The 20,317-nt window shown below is 30.2% G+C and overlaps 1 protein-coding gene across 1 annotated transcript in view; it reads left to right on the plus strand.

Annotated features, from left to right (window-relative positions):
- Position 1: 1 nt before the first annotated feature.
- The window catches only part of LOC129915527 (UNC93-like protein MFSD11), a 31,023-nt gene continuing 10,707 nt past the window's right edge, over positions 2–20,317 (plus strand). Inside the window, exon 1 of the mRNA XM_055995107.1 lies at positions 2–634. Coding sequence (XP_055851082.1) covers positions 548–634 — 87 coding nt within the window. The 5' untranslated portion in view covers positions 2–547. The remainder of the gene's footprint in view (positions 635–20,317) is intronic.

Here is a 20,317-nt window from a genome sequence, read left to right on the forward strand (position 1 = left end):
ACACAGGTACACACACAATCCCACACAATAAACAGCAAAAATTCCATCTACTGAAGAAAAATAATAATACAGTTTCAAAAACCCCTTCTTGGTTTTTGTTTTAATTCTCACTTTCATTGCATTTTTCCCCGTCGACAAGTGAACACTTCATTGTCGTGTGTTTCGCGTAATTTTTTTCTGTTGTCAAATTTTTTTGTCACCGTATAGTTTTGTCTTTTTGCACACATCGCTAATTTGCAACACGTCAATTATATATTTCCGTTTTCTCCTGGCACCTTGTTTGCATTTTTTTTGTTATCATAAATTTTGTAAGTGAAAGGAAGAGAAACTAATCCATGATAAGAGATAAGGATTAAATTAATTTAACAATTTTAGAGATTCCAATGCAATTGAACGTAATGAAATGATGCTGATGTAAAATTAAAGTGTTTTGATTAAAGAAAAAAAGTAATTTTTTGCGCAGTGTTGCACGGGAAGGAGATAAAATTAAAAAATAATAATTTTCAATCAGATTTATCCCAACTAAACAAACAAACAAATCAGCATCATGGATATTAAATTTTTAAACGTGTTAATCCTCGGATTCGGGTTTATGTTTGTTTTTACTTCATTTCAAACGATGGGAAATATTGAGGTAGGTGAATTCTTCTTATTTGTTTAGATTATGTACACTTTTTTTTTTTAATGATGTTACCTAAATAAATTATTAATAAATAATGCGACTTGTTTTAATTTATTATGTAAATTAAATTGAACATAAATAAAAGAAAAAGATTAACGCAATCTGTCTATTGTGTAGATTGTCTCTTGTTTCTGTGAGGCATGTCAAGAAAAATATTGTTATTATTTGGTAAAAGGCTGCAACATGCTAAACGAGATGATAACGCAGAGGCAGAGACAGAGTTTAGGTTGGATTGCATCATGCCTCCTACAAATTGAAAGTTTATTTATTCAAATTTACGATGCAGTTTATTACTTTTTTTAAGTGCATTTAAGATGCGGGTTTTTAAACTTGTTATAATCTACCTAACTGGTTCATAATAAAAAATAAATTTATAAGAAATAGAAGAAATAGCACACTTTTGATTTTTCTTACAAAAATTGGATTTATTTGGGACCTTTTAACTTATATATTATAATTTTTATATCAGGGCATGCATTAGCTTATAGGGATTCATAAAATTAATAATTATAAATTATTTTATTTCAATTCAATTTTTAAAAATTATAATTTGTAGAGAATACCCTTTTTTCTTGTTGACAAAGAAATAGCACACATTCCGAAAATCATAAAAATAATCATTTCTAAGCAAAAATTCTTACAATTTCCAATAAATTCAATACTACTAAGTTGGTAACTTGTTAATAGACCACAGTTTTTCAAAGTTCCTTCGCACCTCTTTGGTAAACTTTCAACTAACGTCTGGTATCCACTTTGTGGAGTACGGTAGCACGCTTCTTTGATTCTGGCCCAAAGATCGTTTGAATTTTTAAATTTTCTTTTCCCACGCGTAACCTTGACATCAATTTATAAATTTTCTATGGGGTTAAGATTGTGAATTTGAGATGGCTAGGTGCAAACATCGATTTTTTCGTCCGAAAACCTATCTTGTACTATTTCTGATGCATGTTTGGGTCATTGTTATGTATGAATATCTTATTAACTGGCGAGAAATATGGTTCCTCGGTATTCTAATTTAATATTAAGACAAAAGAATTTATCAATTCTGCCATCCACTAACCAATGGGTCCTTACGATGCCAGGAAAATGCGCCCCAGACCATCAAATCCTATCCTCTTAGTTTCATCGTCTTGAGATAATACTTTGGCTTGTCCTTTTAACATTTTAGGCGATGGACAAATGTTTTGTCATCGGTTCCAATGCGGTTAACCTTTATTTCATCACTCCAAAAGACTCTCATTCAAAACTGCATGTTTTTATTCAGATGTTTTATAGCTAATGTTAGGTGATGTTTCATGTGTCTTTTTATATCATTGGATTTTTCTTGCTTACCTGTCTGTACAACTCAGTATCATTAAGTATCCTTCTTAAAAGTCTGCTTGACACTTTTTTCGCCGAATTCTATATTTACTTCGGACAAAATCGTGCGAGATGACTCAAAAGGCCCATATTTGCGTTTCTTTGTGATCGCTCTATCCACTCGTATGGAAGTTTTGCTGGGAAGAAGTTAACGCAATTTAATTTCAGAGTTTAAATTTCTATTTGCTCTTTCTAAATAATGGCTTTATCCATCATTTATTCGAAAAATTAAGAGTTTAAGCTAATTGAGAAGGATTTTTCCCTTGACTATGAAGATCAAAAGTAATTCTCCCTTTTTTCGCAATTTAATAATTTGTTCTGCCTATTTTTTTCAAAAATACTTGTTAATTAAATAGTAGCAATAAAATGAATGCATTTTCGTCTACAACTTTTGAACGCGAAATAAAAACTTAACGGTTAAACAAAAGTGTGCTATTTCTGTGTCCACTAGCGAAAGAGACAGAAAAAGCATTATATTGCTAGTGCAAATAAATATAGAAAATAACGGTATTTTTAAGATATTTTTGTCTCCATCACTTTATTTCGACAGTATACCAAAAGAAAAAATTTAAAAAAAGCATTCCTAATATCTAAAATTCGATTCGCATGATTTTTTTCAATAGTGTGCTATTTCTCTGTCCATGGCTGTATATTATAAACATATACAAGTCTAATATGTGCAGCACTAAATGATTTGTTTTTGTATTTTAGTGATTTGATTACCTATATGAAAATCTCCCTTAAATCACTACCAATTTTGCATCGTTGCAGAAGCTGTCGATGAAGTTTGTATAAAGGAAAACAAAACTTGTTTGGTCCATTACAAAGAGTTTTTATCTCTTTGACCATTTCCTTAAGCACTATGTTAACACCTTAAAATGCTCTTTTAAGAACCCTTTAAATACCACAAGTACTTATGCAGGGTTTTTGGTGCCGAGACTAAACTATGCTTTTTCAAAGGGTTTCGGTGGCCGAACTCGAATCCAAAGACGGACTTATTCGATCACATCTCGTTTTTGAAATATTACCCTTAAATCTATTTAAATCTTTCAGACATCTTTTCTACTGTCCGAGATATCTTCAGTTGCTTATTACCCACTTTTGTTCTATGTTAACCTTAAATCCAGTATGTAAGCGAAAATAAATGTATCGATTTATTCAGAGACTGTAGTACCTACCAACGCTAGGAAATAACCTCGAAAACTGGTAAAAAGCGGGATTTTCGATTTTCTAACGGGAATATCTCAAAAACGCGGGAACGGGAATATCTCTTCTATAGGTTTTTTATGTGCTGAGCTCGAAACCGAAGTCAGAAAAATTCGATCACATCACGTTTTTGAGATATTCTTGTTAGAAAATCGAAAATGCCGCCTTTTACCAGTTTTCAGGGTTATTTTTTAGCGTTTACTTATTTTTTTTTAAATTGAATTTGTAACAGTTTCTAAAAGAATTAAGTTTTGTCTCTCTAAATCCGTTTAAATCTTTTAAATATCTATTTTCTTCCTCGAGAAATCATAACTTGAAATCAAAGTGTTTGGGACATCTCATATTTATTTGCTTTTAATAGCAAATATCGAAAAGTTCTGTACCAATCGCTTTCAAATTTTGACACAATTCTTTTAGAAACTGTTACAAATTTAATTTAAAAAAAATAAGTAAACGCTAAAAAATAACTTTGAAAACTGGTAAAAATAGGCATTTTCGATTTTCTAACGGGAATATCTCCAAAACGTGATGTGATAGAATTTTTCTGACTTCGGATTCGAGCTCAGCCTATAGAAAAGTATACCCTGGTTTCTGTAACAAAAACCTTGTTGACCAGTGTAATTAGCTCACGTCAAACAACTTGGATTATTTAAAATTTTGGTTCTTAAGTATTGCTAATTTCATTTAGAACTCAATAGATAGAATGTACCTGTCAATTTTCTGCTACAAAATTTCAGTGCAAGAAAAAGTCCATTTTTCAATTTTTTTTATATTAAATTGTACGAAATAATTTTTTTTATAAAGCCTTAGAATGGTTAAGATTTGTTTCTTAAAAAAAATTTTCTTGCTCGCTAACGCTCGCAATTTATATCAACCAACTTATCACTCTTTGTTCCTACAAAACTAGAGATGCCGCTGAATATTCGGCCATTTTTAAATTCGTTTACCGTAAGCAGAGCTTTTTTAAACTTTTAACTACGAATTCCTCTCCTAAAAAATACTTAAAAAGGATATTGGCAAATTTTTCGCTTCTACACAGTTCAAATAACAATTTGATTTAGCGGGATTTAGAATCGACTGCAGTTACATATAGTTGATACAAAGTATTGTGATTTCTAAAAAAAAAATTTGTTTGGTCTGAGCTAACCCCCCCGAAATGAAATCCTAGCTACGGCTATGATGGTCATTAGAGTGACCGCAACTCCCATAGAAAAAATGTTTTGTCGAATTTTGTTTGGGGGAACGCCATAAAATGTTCCGCCTTTGCAGATTTTTAGATAGCCAAAATTTCAGCTCGATTGGATAAGTCTAAATGGTGCCGACACTCGCTCAAAGTATCAAAAATCTCTGTTTTTTTCACTGTTTTTCGGAGAAAATTAGCTCTAGCTCCCAAACAGATGGGGTTATTTTCACTTTTTATATATTAAATTAAAGGTAGTGTTGTTACACATAATTCAGATGCTAAATTTGTTTAGTTTTACTAAAAAAGAAAAATATTGTCATCAATTTAAATTTTCAGTACTTACCTTGAAAAGAGCTGAAGTACAAACTCGATTTAAAATTAAACTTTTTTTTAACAGGCCTTTTTTGAACCATTCTAACTTTTGTTTCAATAATGTCAAACATTTCAAACTCGTTTTATTTGTTAACATAGTCCAAATCAAGCTCCTCTGAGAAAAATGCCTTCAAAAAGAGTAGCTGATTTACTCACTAACACACTAATTAACATATGATAAAAATTATGGCAAACTTCTAGTTTTCATAGAAACTTGTTATGGTCATGGATCATGAAGTACATACAAAGAAAAAAATCGAAAAATTGAGATTTTACATTCAGGGGGCGTGGTAATCGCCCCCTGAATATCAATTATTATTAAAAAGTATACTTCTGAATACCCTAGAATCTTGAAACTTGGTAGAATTATAGTTAGTGCAAAGGAAACATATTCAAACTAACGATTTTCTACCTTGGAGGCGTGATATCCCCTTAAAAATAACAAAAGAAAGATATATTAGGTGTGTTTTTTTGTTTATCTATATAGATTTTGTGCAAAAAAACGACATCGAGATTTTTGAAAACAAAACAATTTACGTGTTAAAAACAACAAAAACTTTATCTGTATAGATTTTTGAAAAATCCAGATAATTATCCAGATTTTACTTTCTCTCGATAAAAACAGTAGTGCCAAGGTACTTTATTTGCTGTGTTCATACAAAAATATCTGAAAATATTAACAAAAACAAAAAAGCGGAGAAAACGAGGTTTGAAAAAAACTCTCATAGAAAAAAATAATCAAAAATTTGTTTGACATGGTTGCATTGAAATGTTAATATCTCGAGATATACGCAATGCACTTTTCAGATAAAAGTCTTAAATGGATAATGATAAGATTGTTGAACAGATATGTATATAAAATTACCAAAGTTTTTTCGAAAAATTAGAAATAAAAATAAAAAAGTTTTCACATTTGATTTTTAAAAAATCGAAAAAAATTCTATATGGCTACCTTCAAACGCTTATAACACAAGAACGACGCAACTAATGTTAATGGTCATGGTCTCAAAATGTAGCTAAGAATATACAGATAATTTTTGGTTTTTTGTGAAAAAACAATTTTTTTGAATCCAACATGGATGCCATGGCCATATGAAAATTTTTGTTTGCATCCAACATGGATGTAATGGCCTTCCCACTTCGGAGTTAAAATAAAAAAAAAAACAAAAGCAACATTTTGACAGACAGCTGCCAAAGTATATGTACAGTGGTGCCAAATGTTTGCATGGATTTCAAAAATCCCGATGTCGTTTTTTTTATCTATATAGATAAACAAAAAAACACACCTAATGTTTCATAAATTAATTGACAAAATCGACAAAACATTTTTGCATCCGGTTTTCTGTTTTTGCTTACAAACAAATATAGTCTAAGAGCCGGCAGCATATTTTGGCAGTTTTGATATAACCGAAATTCGAGTGTGCGCATATCTAGATATGCACCACAGTATATCAACGGAACAAGTCTGGCAGTGATCTTTTTCAGCTTTCCCTTGCCAGACGCATCCAAAGTGCAGCAAAAAATCAATTTTTGGCGTTTTGGTATAATCGAATAAATGGTACACCAAAAAATCATAAAAAATCCCCTGATTTCGAATCTGTGGGTACCGCAAGTTTCTTTTTCAGCTTTCCCCCCGCCAGACCGCTTTAAAGCATTTTTAAGTACATTTTTCTAATAAAAAACCTAATTACTTATTTTCTGTTAGGTATAACCGTATGATGGTAACAAATTAATATTCTATGTCTATTCCAGGTCTAGAAAATATAATTTTTAGCCAGCTATTTTTCAGCCTTCCCTCTGCCAGACGCATCCAAAATGCAGTCAAAAATCAGCTTTTGGCGTTTTCCTAGGTATTAACTGAATAAATGATACACGAAAAAATCATAAAAAATCCCCTGATTTCAAAAATGTGGGTACCAGAAGTTTTGTTTCAGCTTTCGGCCCGCCAGACCGCTTTGAAGCATTTTGAAATGCATTTTTCTAATAAAAAACCTAATAGCTTATTTTCTGTTGGGTATAACCGTATGATGGTAACAAATTAAAATTCTATGTCTATTCCTGGTTTAGAAAATATAAGTTTAAGCCAGATATTTTTCAGCCTTCCCTCTGTCAGACGCCCTTAAAGGTTTCCCAAACAGGTTTTTCCATAGAAAAAACACCTAGTTTCTGTTTTTTTCTTATAAAATTGAAATAATATTTTTTGTTTAGAGTAACCATATGATGGCCAAATATTAACTTTCTCTGCCTTTTCCTGATTTAGAAAATGTAAGTTTAAGCCAGTTTTGTTTCAGCCTACCCTTTGCCAGACGCCCTAAAAGGTATCTCAATAGTAGGGGAAAGTTAGATTTTGCTATATGGGGCATGGGGGTCTGGGAAAAAATCCAAAATGCATTTTGACTTCAGGGCTCGAAAGGCATAAAGACACGAGTCGTAAACCAAATTTTGTTCAATCGCACCAAGAGTCATTTGGCCGCCATTTTTTTTTAATACAAATTTTAGTTTTTCACATAACTCGCGTATTTTTGAACCTACAAAAAAAACAATGTAGGTATGACAAACTTGAAATAATTTAATTTTCTACAATATATGTTAAATAACATTTTTCGATTATCCCTTTGGTTTAAAAGTTAGGGTGTTTTTTTTTTTAAACACGTCAAAAAGTGATTTTCTTTTTTTGTCATATCTCTTTTACTTGAGCGTTTTTTAAAAAATTTGTTCGTTGTAAAAGTTGTAGATCTTTTAATTACCTTCATTTGTTACAATATAGGTTTTTCGATTTCACACACCGTTTTCGATCTGTAGGCAAAAAACTTCAAAAAATTGCAATTTTTTGTATAGGGACAAACAAAATGATTCTTGGTGCGGTTGTACAAAATGTGGTTTTAGACTCTTTCGATCCCTGGGTTTATGCTCTTTTAATCCCTGAAGACAAAATGCATTTCGGATTTTTTCCCAGACCCCCATGCCCCATATAGCAAAATCTAACTTTCCCCTACTATTGAGATACCTTTTAGGGCGTCTGGCAGAGGGTAGGCTGAAACAAAACTGGCTTAAACTTACATTTTCTAAATCAGGAAAAGGCAGAGAAAGTTAATATTTGGCCGTCATATGGTTACTCTAAACAAAAAATATTATTTCAATTTTATAAGAAAAAAACAGAAACTAGGTGTTTTTTCTATGGAAAAACCTGTTTGGGAAACGTTTAAGGGCGTCTGACAGAGGGAAGGCTGAAAAATATCTGGCTTAAACTTATATTTTCTAAACCAGGAATAGACATAGAATTTTAATTTGTTACCATCATACGGTTATACCCAACAGAAAATAAGCTATTAGAAAAATGCATTTCAAATTGCTTCAAAGCGGTCTGGCGGGCCGAAAGCTGAAACAAAACTTCTGGTACCCACATTTTTGAAATCAGGGGATTTTTTATGATTTTTTCGTGTATCATTTATTCAGTTAATACCTAGGAAAACGCCAAAAGTTGATTTTTGACTGCATTTTGGATGCGTCTGGCAGAGGGAAGGCTGAAAAATAGCTGGCTAAAAATTATATTTTCTAGACCTGGAATAGACATAGAATATTTATTTGTTACCATCATACGGTTATACCTAACAGAAAATAAGTAATTAGGTTTTTTATTAGAAAAATGCACTTAAAAATGCTTTAAAGCGGTCTGGCGGGGGGAAAGCTGAAAAAGAAACTTGCGGTACCCACAGATTCGAAATCAGGGGATTTTTTATGATTTTTTGGTGTACCATTTATTCGGTTATACCAAAACGCCAAAAATTGATTTTTTGCTGCACTTTGGATGCGTCTGGCAAGGGAAAGCTGAAAAAGATCACTGCCAGACTTGTTCCGTTGATATACTGTGGTGCATATCTAGATATGCGCACACTCGAATTTCGGTTATATCAAAACTGCCAAAATATGCTGCCGGCTCTCGGTCTAATAAGAGCATTGAATTTCGAAAACTTAAATAGTACTTAGGGCCAATTTTTCAATAGTCAGATAAACCTCAGATAGAGCTTATTCCTAGGAATAAAGTTTTTTTTTATATTGACATTTATTCTTCTGATAGTCTAACTGACGATTGAAAAATCAGGGCTTAATCAAATAAAATTTTTAAAAAAAAATTAGTTCGCAAATTAAAAAAAATTTTTTTTTCAAAATTTTGGTTTTGAAAATTAATTTTTAAAAAACTATTTTATAAAACAGCTATATTTGAAAGCAAAATAAAAAAGAGACATTGGGCTTGACAAAAAGGTATAACCGTTGATTTTTAATAATATTTTTTCCTAATTAAATCATTTTTTTAGAAAATTGCCCCTCCTGACTAAACGGGGGCGAATATTTACCCCCTCCAATACGATTTTTTTCTTGTCCTGACCCAACCTACACGCTTAACCTTTTTGGCACATCCTCCTGAATTTGCTTGCATAAGAAATGAGATAATAATAAATTAAGCAAAGCATGTGTGGTTTTAGGCAAAAATCTGCTTTTTCAAAAATGAAACCATAATCCGGAGGCACTTAGGCTTAAAATGAAATGAAATGAAATTTTACTTATAAGCTAACCGAACCATTTAGCACCTTTTGATCGCTGAGCCTTTTTGAAAATACAAAAAATTGTATTTTGACCCACTTTAATACTCACGTTCTGAACAACGGATTGAATTTACATGAAAAACCAGACGAAGTAAAACTAACAGTTTTTTATCGGTAGGTAATTAGGTTTTCACAAATTAAAGAATTATCGGAAATGCTAGGTCTACTATGGACAATGACACTACATCCTTTGATAAACTTAACATGTCTAAATTTTACTGGTTGGAAATTAAAGAAATTGAAATGTAGCTGAATGAATTTCAAACTTGTCCGATATAGACTCAAAAATTAGTCGAAATGAGGAAAGAGTTGGAAGTAATAATCGAACTAGAGAGGGTGGAGGGCAATACGAAAAACAATTCCAATTAATGGAAACATAAAATTGGAAAAGTTGGAGATCTTGACAATATTTTCATCCACTTACGTCTGTGAGTCATAATTTGTCCAAATGAATAACATTAAAGATTTGCTTAGAAGCAGATTGTCAGATGATTCCAACTTTATCTTTCAGTTCAGCCTGCATTTTGCTTAAAGTGACGAAACGTAGCCCTGATATAAACTATATACTTGGCATCGAGTTCACAACAAGAGAATTCACACTACAATATGTATTTCTTTCACTTTTTATTTTTTGTTTCTTTGTTTTATTTTGTTAAGGTACTTCTAAAAATTAAAAAGCGAAAAATTTCAAATTAATTTTTTTCAAACTCAGTTTTTCCCGACGGAAAATTTGAAACAATGAAGGCTTGGCCACACTGGAGGGTATGCGGTAGCGGTACGGGTAGCGGTGAGGGTACTTGTATGAAAAAAATTCCAAACTGACACATCAACGTTCAGGTGTGGAATTTTTTTAGTACAAATATCGTTACCGCTATACCGCATACCCTCCGGTGTGGCCAAGCCTTGATGCAGATAGCTTATTTTTTGCTTCCAAAAACAATTTTTGTAGTTTTTTTTTTCAAAAACAAATAGCGCTATAAAGAAATAATAATTTTGTAAATCTCCCACTTTTTGCTAAAGCCTTAACTACAATGACCTAAAAAGTGAAAAAGTGGTAAATTTACAAAAGTAAATTTTTTTTATTTCTTTCTAGAGTTAATTGTTTTTGGAAAAAACTACAGAAATTGTTTATTAAACCAAAAAATAAGCTTTCTGTATGATTTGTTTTTAATTTTGTGGTCGGAAAAACTGTCACAAAATGAGTTTGAAAATTTTCACTTTTTGCAAAAAGTGGCCGTTGTAGTTATACCTTTAATCTGAAATTTGGTTTTTTTTTTTATTAAAACGAACTACAAGAATAAAGGCTTGGCCACACCGGAATGTATGCGGTATAGCGGTAACGATATTTGTACTAAAAAAATTCCACACCTGAACGTTGATGTGTCAGTTTGGAATTTTTTTCATACAAGTACCCTCACCGCTACCAGTACCGCTACCGCATACCCTCCAGTGTGGCCAAGCCTTAAATTTGTTATTTTCAAATTTAAATTAATAGGTGTGTTTACAAATAAAACGCTGCGTAGTTTAAAATTAATTATTTTTGCTTCTAGTGGTCACAAAAAAAAAAAAAAAAAAAATAGATCAAAAGTGTATGGCACGCCGAAGGCACCTCAAATAAATTTTTTTTAAATGGCACGAGGCTCTAAAAAGGTTAACCATCCCTGTTATAGGCAATCAGCCCTATTCTGCTATTCGATTCATTTGAATCCAAAGATGTTCTTCCTTTGTCATGTCAAACTGGCTTTGAAAAACCTTTAATTTATCGAAAGCAAAGCGTTGCTTCCGTTTGTTTTAGAAAAAAATTGCTTAATGGGCCCATTTAAACGCTTCTTATTTTAGAAATTCACGTGAATCAAATAGAAGAATAGAGCCGAAGATCAGCGGTATAGGTATGTCCTACTTAGCTCGAAGGGAATCTAAGAAGTAGGATAAAGTTATAGCAGTATTTTGGTAAAACTGGTTGCCAGTCTCAAGTTCTCATGCAAATCGAATCAATAATAAAGAAATATATCGAATGTCAATTCTTTAAACCATTTTTTCTTATGTGAGGTAACTAATTCATATTCATTTTACAATAAGGAGGTCCATTAATAGTGATAAGGATAACAAATACGTTAATCTTCTATAGGATGTATCGGGACCGTTTCCTAGGTAAAGTGCAATGACAAATCAGTTTCTTAAAGAATTATGAAACACTTCAATGAGTTATCTTTACATAACATTCATGATTGATTCCATGATCACTTCGAAAACTGCGCTTGCTTGTAAACTAACGTATTTGCTTTAACTTAGAATGGAACTACTCAATATTTTGATTACACAAACTCAACAAAGAGTATCAAAAGTTAAAACGTAAAATATAAAATCTTGTCATTTTCAAAGGACATAATAAAAGAGGAGCAGGAAAACTAATTGATTTACATACCTACAAAAAGACATGTCAGCCAATTTGTATTATACGAATCATGCTTCGAGATATGCTTCCTACAGGTAAAAACTCTCCTTTTCGTATAAAATCGGACAAATTTCCACTTTCGAACGCTTATATTCTATACCTACCAAAAAAGTCAAAAACTTAATACCCGCATTATTTGTTCAGCTAAATATAACTTAATCATCCATAGATTGAGTAGTTTCTGAGATTCAGGGGTTCAAAAATCATAAAAAACTGTTACTCACGATAGTTAGTTAGTAAGTAGGAACTTAAAATTTCGCACAGTGATGGTTCTGGTCGTACATACTAAGGACAAAATTGCCCCAAGAACCACTGAGATTTAAAAGGGTACGAAGTTTTTAGACTTTGATGAAAATGAACTAGGTAGTTTACTTCAATTTTAAAGTTCAAGTGACCTCAACTCCAAAGCGTTTCGCCCAGGTCCCTTACGTACCCTTACTAAGACAGATCTAACTGATAAAACCACTGTCGTACGTGGGCGAAAAGCTTTGGAGCTGAGGTCACTTGAACTTTAAAATTGAATTATATTCAATCGCTCCACTTAAAATAAAAATAATTTTTATTATTTTTCCTTCGTTATAAACTAGTTTACAACAAACTCTTTTCGAGATTCAAAATCTTTTAAATGTTCAAGGGGTTACTTTTGTTATGGTAATATAAAAAACAATATACTTTTCTTCTAAACATAAAAATACTCTTTTATACGTTGCAAGACCTCTACTTCGCTATACCAAAAGCTACCTATACAATTTTTCTACGCACTTTATATTCAAAGCTTCAACCTCAAAGACTGCATCAAAAATGTCAAACCACCTTAAAACCTGATGTATATAGTTGCAAAAGCCATATTTAGAAGAAGTTGTCTAGTTTCTTGCGAACCTTCAAGCTTCAAGCCATCAATTTCGAGCGCGAATAAACCTGAAAATATAAACAAATAAACACAAGTCAAGTCCAAAAATGTTTGCAAATTACTAATTCTTCTTGTGTGTTGATTAAATTCATTGACCTTAGAAGATCAAGCCAAATTTTATTTTTTTTTTTCAGATTCGCTTTTATTATATTCTGTCGGTGTATTTGTGTTTATTTTATAGCTTTTCTATCACTTTTGTTGATAAAAGAATTTCGTGTTCCAAACTTATCAAAAGATTGAAATAATATTATGCTTTTGTTTTATTTTTAAAGTATTTTTATAAAGTCTAGTGTTGTAAATTTGAAATGACTGCTTGATGCCATATTTGAGATTTGATCAATAAATTGTTTAACGAGCCATAGAGATAAGTTTCATTTAATGAGGGTATCCTCCAATCTACTCCGATTATTATTATTATTTACGAGTATGGGTTTGGGTTCGCTTATTAATTTTTATTGATCTTATCAACAAAATGACGCTTAAGATAATCTACATAATTGAATGATGCAACAATGTGTATTGGAATTTTTTTTTTCTTTATTCTGATAAAACGAAATTATTCAGAAAAACAAAACAATTTCGTAGGTGTTTGTGGGATTTTGATTTCTGATAGTAAGCAGGTTCAAAGTGCAAACTAATTTAGGAGTTTCTAAGGAATAAAATAAGTGACTCCTACGTTACTCAATACTTTATTTAATTAAAAAAATAATTTTTTTATAAAAAATATTTGTAAGAGAAAAATGGGTTCAAATGATATTTGTTTATTTTGCCCAAAATAATGAAACACCATACTCTTATCACTCGTATATTTAAATACATAAGTGTTAATTTTTTTGGCAATAAAACAGCAGGTACTAAAAATTGGAGCTGTTTTCAAGGTCACGACGATACAGCATTATACATATTTTTGAATTTGTTTTTTTTTCTTCTTTTTTTTTACCTGGGGAATGTTATATAAACTTGTACGAGTTTAAGAATATATTAAAATGATACAGAAACTGTTAAAAAATGGTATAAAATATCTACGTGAAATGGTGCCAAAGACTGTCTTTTTGTTATAGAACATACGTTTGTTTTGAATAATTTTAATAAATTACTAACTTTTTATCACTTGTTATATCCATATTAATCTTTTAGCAACAAAACCATTGAAAGCAGGTGTTTTATTGTTTGTTTTTGATATTTTACTTTCTTAAATTAGAACACTTTTGTCTCGGTTTGTTTATTCAACATTAAAAAGTCACCGATAAGTAAGAAATTAAATATAATATTAACTAGTTTGACATCCATTTCAAACTATTTTATTTAGCATGAAATATTCAACTTTCATGTTAAACCTTAGTCAGAGTAATAAAGCTTTTTTTTTTTCTTGGAAATTATTCCGATTTATTAAAAAAACTGATAGATACTGGTTTAAATTGTGCCCTTTTTTATTATAATCGCACAATCAAGGGATTAAAAAGAAAAAAGAGCTTGATATTTAATTATGAACTTATTGAACTACCAACATTTTTTTTTGTATAGTTTTCAGGAAACAGGCTCTTGCGATTGTCTTTAAAAAGCGTCTTAAATGAGTTTAAGGACCTCTCTATTTGAGCAGAAACGAGTAGACCCGATTTAAAATTGTCGAAGTTATTCACTTCAATGTTTTCGGAAAGTTGATGTCGAAATTAAATACTGGATTTATTTGTTCAACTATTTGTATTCACTAACTGAAGTTGAAAACAGGAGTGAATTTTCAATAATTCATTTTCGTTGATATTCTTTAAAAAGGGGAACACTTGCCCAATCGATGTCCTGCGAAAAAAAAGATTTTAAAATAAAAGCTAATATGCACTACAATCTCTCAAAACTACATGATTTTCGCAAGCTTTCTGAAATTTGGGTTGAACGGTCGAACCAAATTCAAAAATTTATTATAATGCGTGAGAAAAAAATAAGAAGTTTAATTTAGAAAAGAAAAGTAACCAACCAAATCTTCCTATCAATCTAGTACTATCATCTAATCATGCTCTTCTTCCCGAGTAGATACGATTTGTATGGAATTCGTTGAAAGTGCGTTCCATTGAAAATCGCTGGTAAAGTACTAGGAGTACTTTGCCACTTCCCAAAGTAACAAAGCTTAAATTTATCGAGTCCAAATTTGAAATAACTTGCTTATTTCAATGTACTCTTTTTGCTTAAATTTATCTAAAACTAAAATCTAAAATTTTTATTATAGATATATGTATATTGTATAAAACCTTATATTTTGCACTTACATTTAATTTAAAATCTACAAAAATACTGTGCAATTTTCATCAAACTTTCATCACTCTCGTATTATCAAATATTTCTATATGAAATAAATAATCAAAAAAGTACCCATACAAATAAAAAGAAATGATATTAATATCGAATGTGCTGTAAGTTCATTAACCTAAAACAAACTAATGAACATAATAACATTACACATAAATATCAAATCAAATCGAATACAATCGAATTAAATTTCATTCACCACACAAAAGTTACTGATGATGATGGTTTTGTGGTTCGAAATGCAGCTTAACCATATATATAAAAATTAACCACTTTGACTGAAAGTGGTTTTTATTTTTATTTATTTTTCCTTTCTATTCAAGCCAAATGGGGGCGCATCTACTAAACCAACCTTGATTGTAACTGGTTGGTAAATGGTAAGCCAAGCAATAAATGTCAGTATGATTTGCAATACAAACATTTTTACAACAACAAAAAAGTGCTTGTAAGTTTATTGACTTATTTCTTTTATAAACTATTTATAACTTTGTTGGAGATAATGGATAATTTAAAAATAATAAATGAGAGTAATCCATGACAAGCTAATAAATTAACATTTGATTTTTCTTGTCAAACTGGTTCTCATAAATAAACTTTATGGCCTAACAATTGACCTTCAATTGAATTTTTTTTTCATTTAAAACCATTAAAATGTTAAACTTGTTATAAATTGAGTTGAAATTTGCTTTGGCCACTATATCCTTTGAGAGTGGATTCACGAGATTTTGCAAATGAACACCTTTATAACAGGATAGGATATTGATCTTTGCAGCTTGCTTTTAGATATAGGTAATTTGACATGCTGGCCTTGTAATAAAGGTTTTTTTTTAGGGTTCATTGAATAAAAATATACTCAAGATCTAGATTTTATTCAACTTAATGGCTTAATTTGGCTAAAGAAAAATTATGCAACTTTTTGCTGATATTATTATAAACTATACCTATGTTTGTTTTCTCTAAAAAGCCTCATGCAACGAACTTGTTTAAGGTTTTTTTTATTGTTGTTGCTAAAAACGTCTTAATATGTTTAAAGCTAAAATTAATAACCGGCAATATTTTTTACTTAAGACCACAAATAACTTTCACTTATGATAGTAGTAAAGCTTTATCCCGTTAACTGGTCAAAACAATTCAATTAGAGATAACATTTATCAATACACTTTTGATAGCGAAACGAGGCTATGCGATTGATTGTATCTGACATTAATATTTTAGTCCACTTAAATAGAAAAAATCAAAGTGCATTTTGACGTTATCTATATTATCAGATTTTTGTTTTGTTTAAATACCGACGCACAGTATTTATTTGATTGCATTACCTTATTGATAGAATCAATGAACCGATCATATTTTCAATTAAAAGCCTTCCGATTAATTGCATTGATAAAAAATAAAATAATATTTACATAAAACAACACTAATGATAACAATAAATAAAAGTCAGTTCACCGACAAAATTGTTGAACTTACTCTGTTTATGTCTAAACAAGTTAATGTTATCATAAGATAAATATTTGGAACACGGTTGAAAAAATGTTAAGATAAATGTTCTGATAAAATGCTTTTACTAAGATTCTTCAACAAAATTTAACATTTTATTTTCAATTTAGAAAATTTGACTTGAAAAAATGCAGTTTGAGACGATTTTTAAAGTTATAAGCTTAAGACGAATTGAAAAAAATGTTATTGTATTTAATGTGTAACAACGAAATATCTCAAAACGTTGCAATAACTGAGTTATTTTTTTGCCAACAAAATTCGATTTGCGTCTAAATAAAGAATTTGCGTTGTCGATTTTTTGCAGTACCTTAAAGAAAAAACAGATGTTCAAATACAAAATTCTATCCATTTTCATATTGATAATTCTGGAAACCGCCCATCATTGCATAAGAATTTAAAACCACAGACTCAATAGAATCTATATTAATACATCAACTTAAACTTGTTATAAAATTATATCAACAAAAAAAAAAAACATCTTTTCTAACTGCACGAGTCTTATCGCTTTTGACGTTTCAAAGTTGTTATAGAATATATCCTTGGCCTATTTATCAAAATGTGATTTCCATCACACGAACAAAATCTTGACCAATAACCACTTTATTTGCAAACATGTTTACATTTTTCAAAACAAATCCAATATTAACTGCTAAAAGGCTACCTCATCAATAAAAATTTTTTAACAATAATTTTCTTAACAAGGTCTTGTTGAGTGATAACGACAGTAAAAAAAAAATAAACACTTTAGAATTTTGGTCAAGATCTAAGTAGTAAGCTAATCAAATTCTTAATTAAAAATTATTGATGTAAATTTATTCATTTTTCAATTGACGTACCTTACCTACATATGTACCTATAATTAAAAACGAGATCAATATGATCTCATTGATGATTAAACGGATCATTGACATTTTTTGTTTTGTGTTAATTTTCAAAAAAAAATGTTTGCTATTGTTATTAAAACAAAAAAAATTAATAACAAAAGCAAACATTTTTTTGTAAAGATTCAATGAAATTTAAAGTTCAGCAATGATTCAACTATACAAGTTTAAAGTTTGCTGTTTTATAGGAAAAAGTTGATTTGTATAGGAGTTCGCGTAAAAATTCATCGCGTGGCTGATTGCAAAATGGCATTAATTTTTTTTTTTCTTATTTTTTCTTTTTATTTCTTATTTTTTTTTTGTATTTTTTTTAATTTTCGAACAAAAATAGGACGGCCTTGATGGTTTCCCATAAAATAGCTTTCAAAACAAGTTTGCCTGCTTCAATTTTACAAGAGTATTTATTGGTCAAAATTTAAGTAGGTATTTCGATAAAAGTCAATGAAGCAAATCCAAAAAAGACAACAAAAAAGACAACAAAACTGCACCAGTTCTTGGAATTCCCTTTTAAAATATAATTTGCAGCGATTTTATATTTTGCTGCGCAAAAATCCGATAATAAATTCATTGTATCTCGGTTATATGGAACAATTTATCTTATAAATGCCGTTGTTGATAGAAATTGCAATTACCCCCAAGAGATTTTTTTTTTTGCTTTTTTGATGTGGTAGTTTGTTACTGACTAAGCTATTGAATAAAATTTAGTATAGTACAAGTAATACGTAGATAACTAGACAGTGCCCGCCGCAATGGTAGTAGTATAATGAAGTGAAAAGTGGGTGTGTAGTGTAGTGTGCACCCAAAGCTTGCTGTCATGTTAACTGAGATGTTGGATTAGTGGATTTGCGAGTGAAAGGAATTTAATATGATCTGATCCATAGAATCAACTGATTAGTTAGCATTAAAGAAACTAATATGTTCAATTTCTATGGACAACACATTCACCACATACAAAACAGCTGAGTAGATAAGCAGAAGACTTACTGGTCGTTTACAAAATTATAGTTAAATGTTAATGTAGCTGTAAGTATCTGCTAAACGGAACATTTCTTTCTAACTAGCTATACCACTTTTCACCTTTAACAGTTTTACGTACAACGAACTAAAGCTCGAGTTACATCATTCTGTTTTAATACTAACTTAAAGAAAACATTATTTAATAGAACTTCTTGTTATGAATAAAATGAATGGGTTTATAAGTTCGTACTTGCCACTTGAGTAACTATTTTAATAATTTTATTATTATATATTATTACATTATTACTATCCATATTTTTAGGCTATTGATTATGTCGAAAAAAAAAACAGGGTAATAAGGAACTTAGACGTTCACGGGTTTTTATTGTAGGAATCGTTCAATGGATTATAAAAGAAGATAAAACCGCGGAGTGCTATTAAATGAGAGGGTGGAAACTGAAGATAGGGGTGCAAAAGCGCCCTTTTTGGTTTTTTCAATATACCTCGTAAACCAAGTAAAATTTTGATATATTGCACATAAAACATTTTGTAGAGAATTAAATTTCCAATTGGAATAATATTTTTTAAAAATAAAAAAAAAAAAAATTTCCATACCAAAATAGTCGAAACAAAAAAAATCAAAAAAATCGATTTTTTGAGTTTTTTTGCTTTTCAAAATTCAATTCAAAAAGAATTGATTAAAACAACTAATTTTAAAATTAATATTAAGTTTATAATTCTAGCTTTTGAAAAAAGTATCAATCAAAAATGTAAGTGTTGCCGTTGTTTTTTAATATTTTTTTTTAATTTTAAGTATTTTTTTTTAGAAAATTGCCCCTCCCTCCAAAACGGGGGGACATTGACCCTCCCTCCCATAGTAAACAATGATTGTATTTAACCCCTCTACAAAATCTCATTATCAGTTCTTGGTGCTCAAGTAATCGTACTTTTCCCTCAAATGTTTCTGTTTTACTTAAGTGAAACTAAAAATGCGAAAAAAAAAGATAGATTAAAATGGCCATACTTCGGTCAATTTTCAATGAAAAAATTTATTGAGTACAGCATTTTAAAGCAAATTTAATCTTCTTTTTTTCTTTGGAGCAATGTTTATGTCTATCTCAACCCAAAAAAAATTTACAACTAAAAAAGCAAAAAAACTCAAAAAATCGATTTTTTTGATATTTTTTGTATGATTGTTTGGACTATTTTGGTATGGAAATTTTGTTTTCAATTTTTATAAAACATTATTTCAATAGGAAATTTAATTCTCTACAAAAAGTTTTATGTGGAATTTATCAAAATTTTGCTTGGTTTACGAGGTATATTGAAAAAACCAAAAGGGGGGCTTTTGCACCCCTATCTTCAATTTCCACCCTCTCATTTAATAGCAATCCGCGGTTTTATCTTCTTTTATAACCCATTGAACGATTACTGCGATAAAAACCCGTGAACGTCTTAGTTCCTTTCTAAACTACATAATCAATAGCCTATGTTAGGTACTATAAAAGACTAAGTCTTACTTCTTGTACAATGGTTCTAAATAAATTGAAATTGAAATTGAATTTTAAATGTTTTATGTTTGTTGTTTTAAGACTCAAGTCGTTTGCATGAATTACTGTGAAACATTATGGATACGGTGACCAATTTTTACTTGCGATATAGGTACATTAGGTACTCGTACTATTGAGTAAGTTTAAGATTCGTAAAAAAAATCGAATCGAATCACAATCAGACATGACATTACGACGGTAGAAAATCCGAAAAAAAGTTTATTATTGAAAATTCAATTTTTGAAAACGGAAAATTTTTTTTTTGTCTAGGTATAACTATTTCTTCTTATAGGCAAACCACTTTTGTTTGAAATTTTTTATAGATAAAAACAATTTTTGAAAAAAAAAACAACTCCA

Source organism: Episyrphus balteatus, chromosome 3 (genome assembly GCF_945859705.1).
Source record: "Episyrphus balteatus chromosome 3, idEpiBalt1.1, whole genome shotgun sequence".
Taxonomy (NCBI): Eukaryota; Metazoa; Arthropoda; class Insecta; order Diptera; family Syrphidae; genus Episyrphus; species Episyrphus balteatus.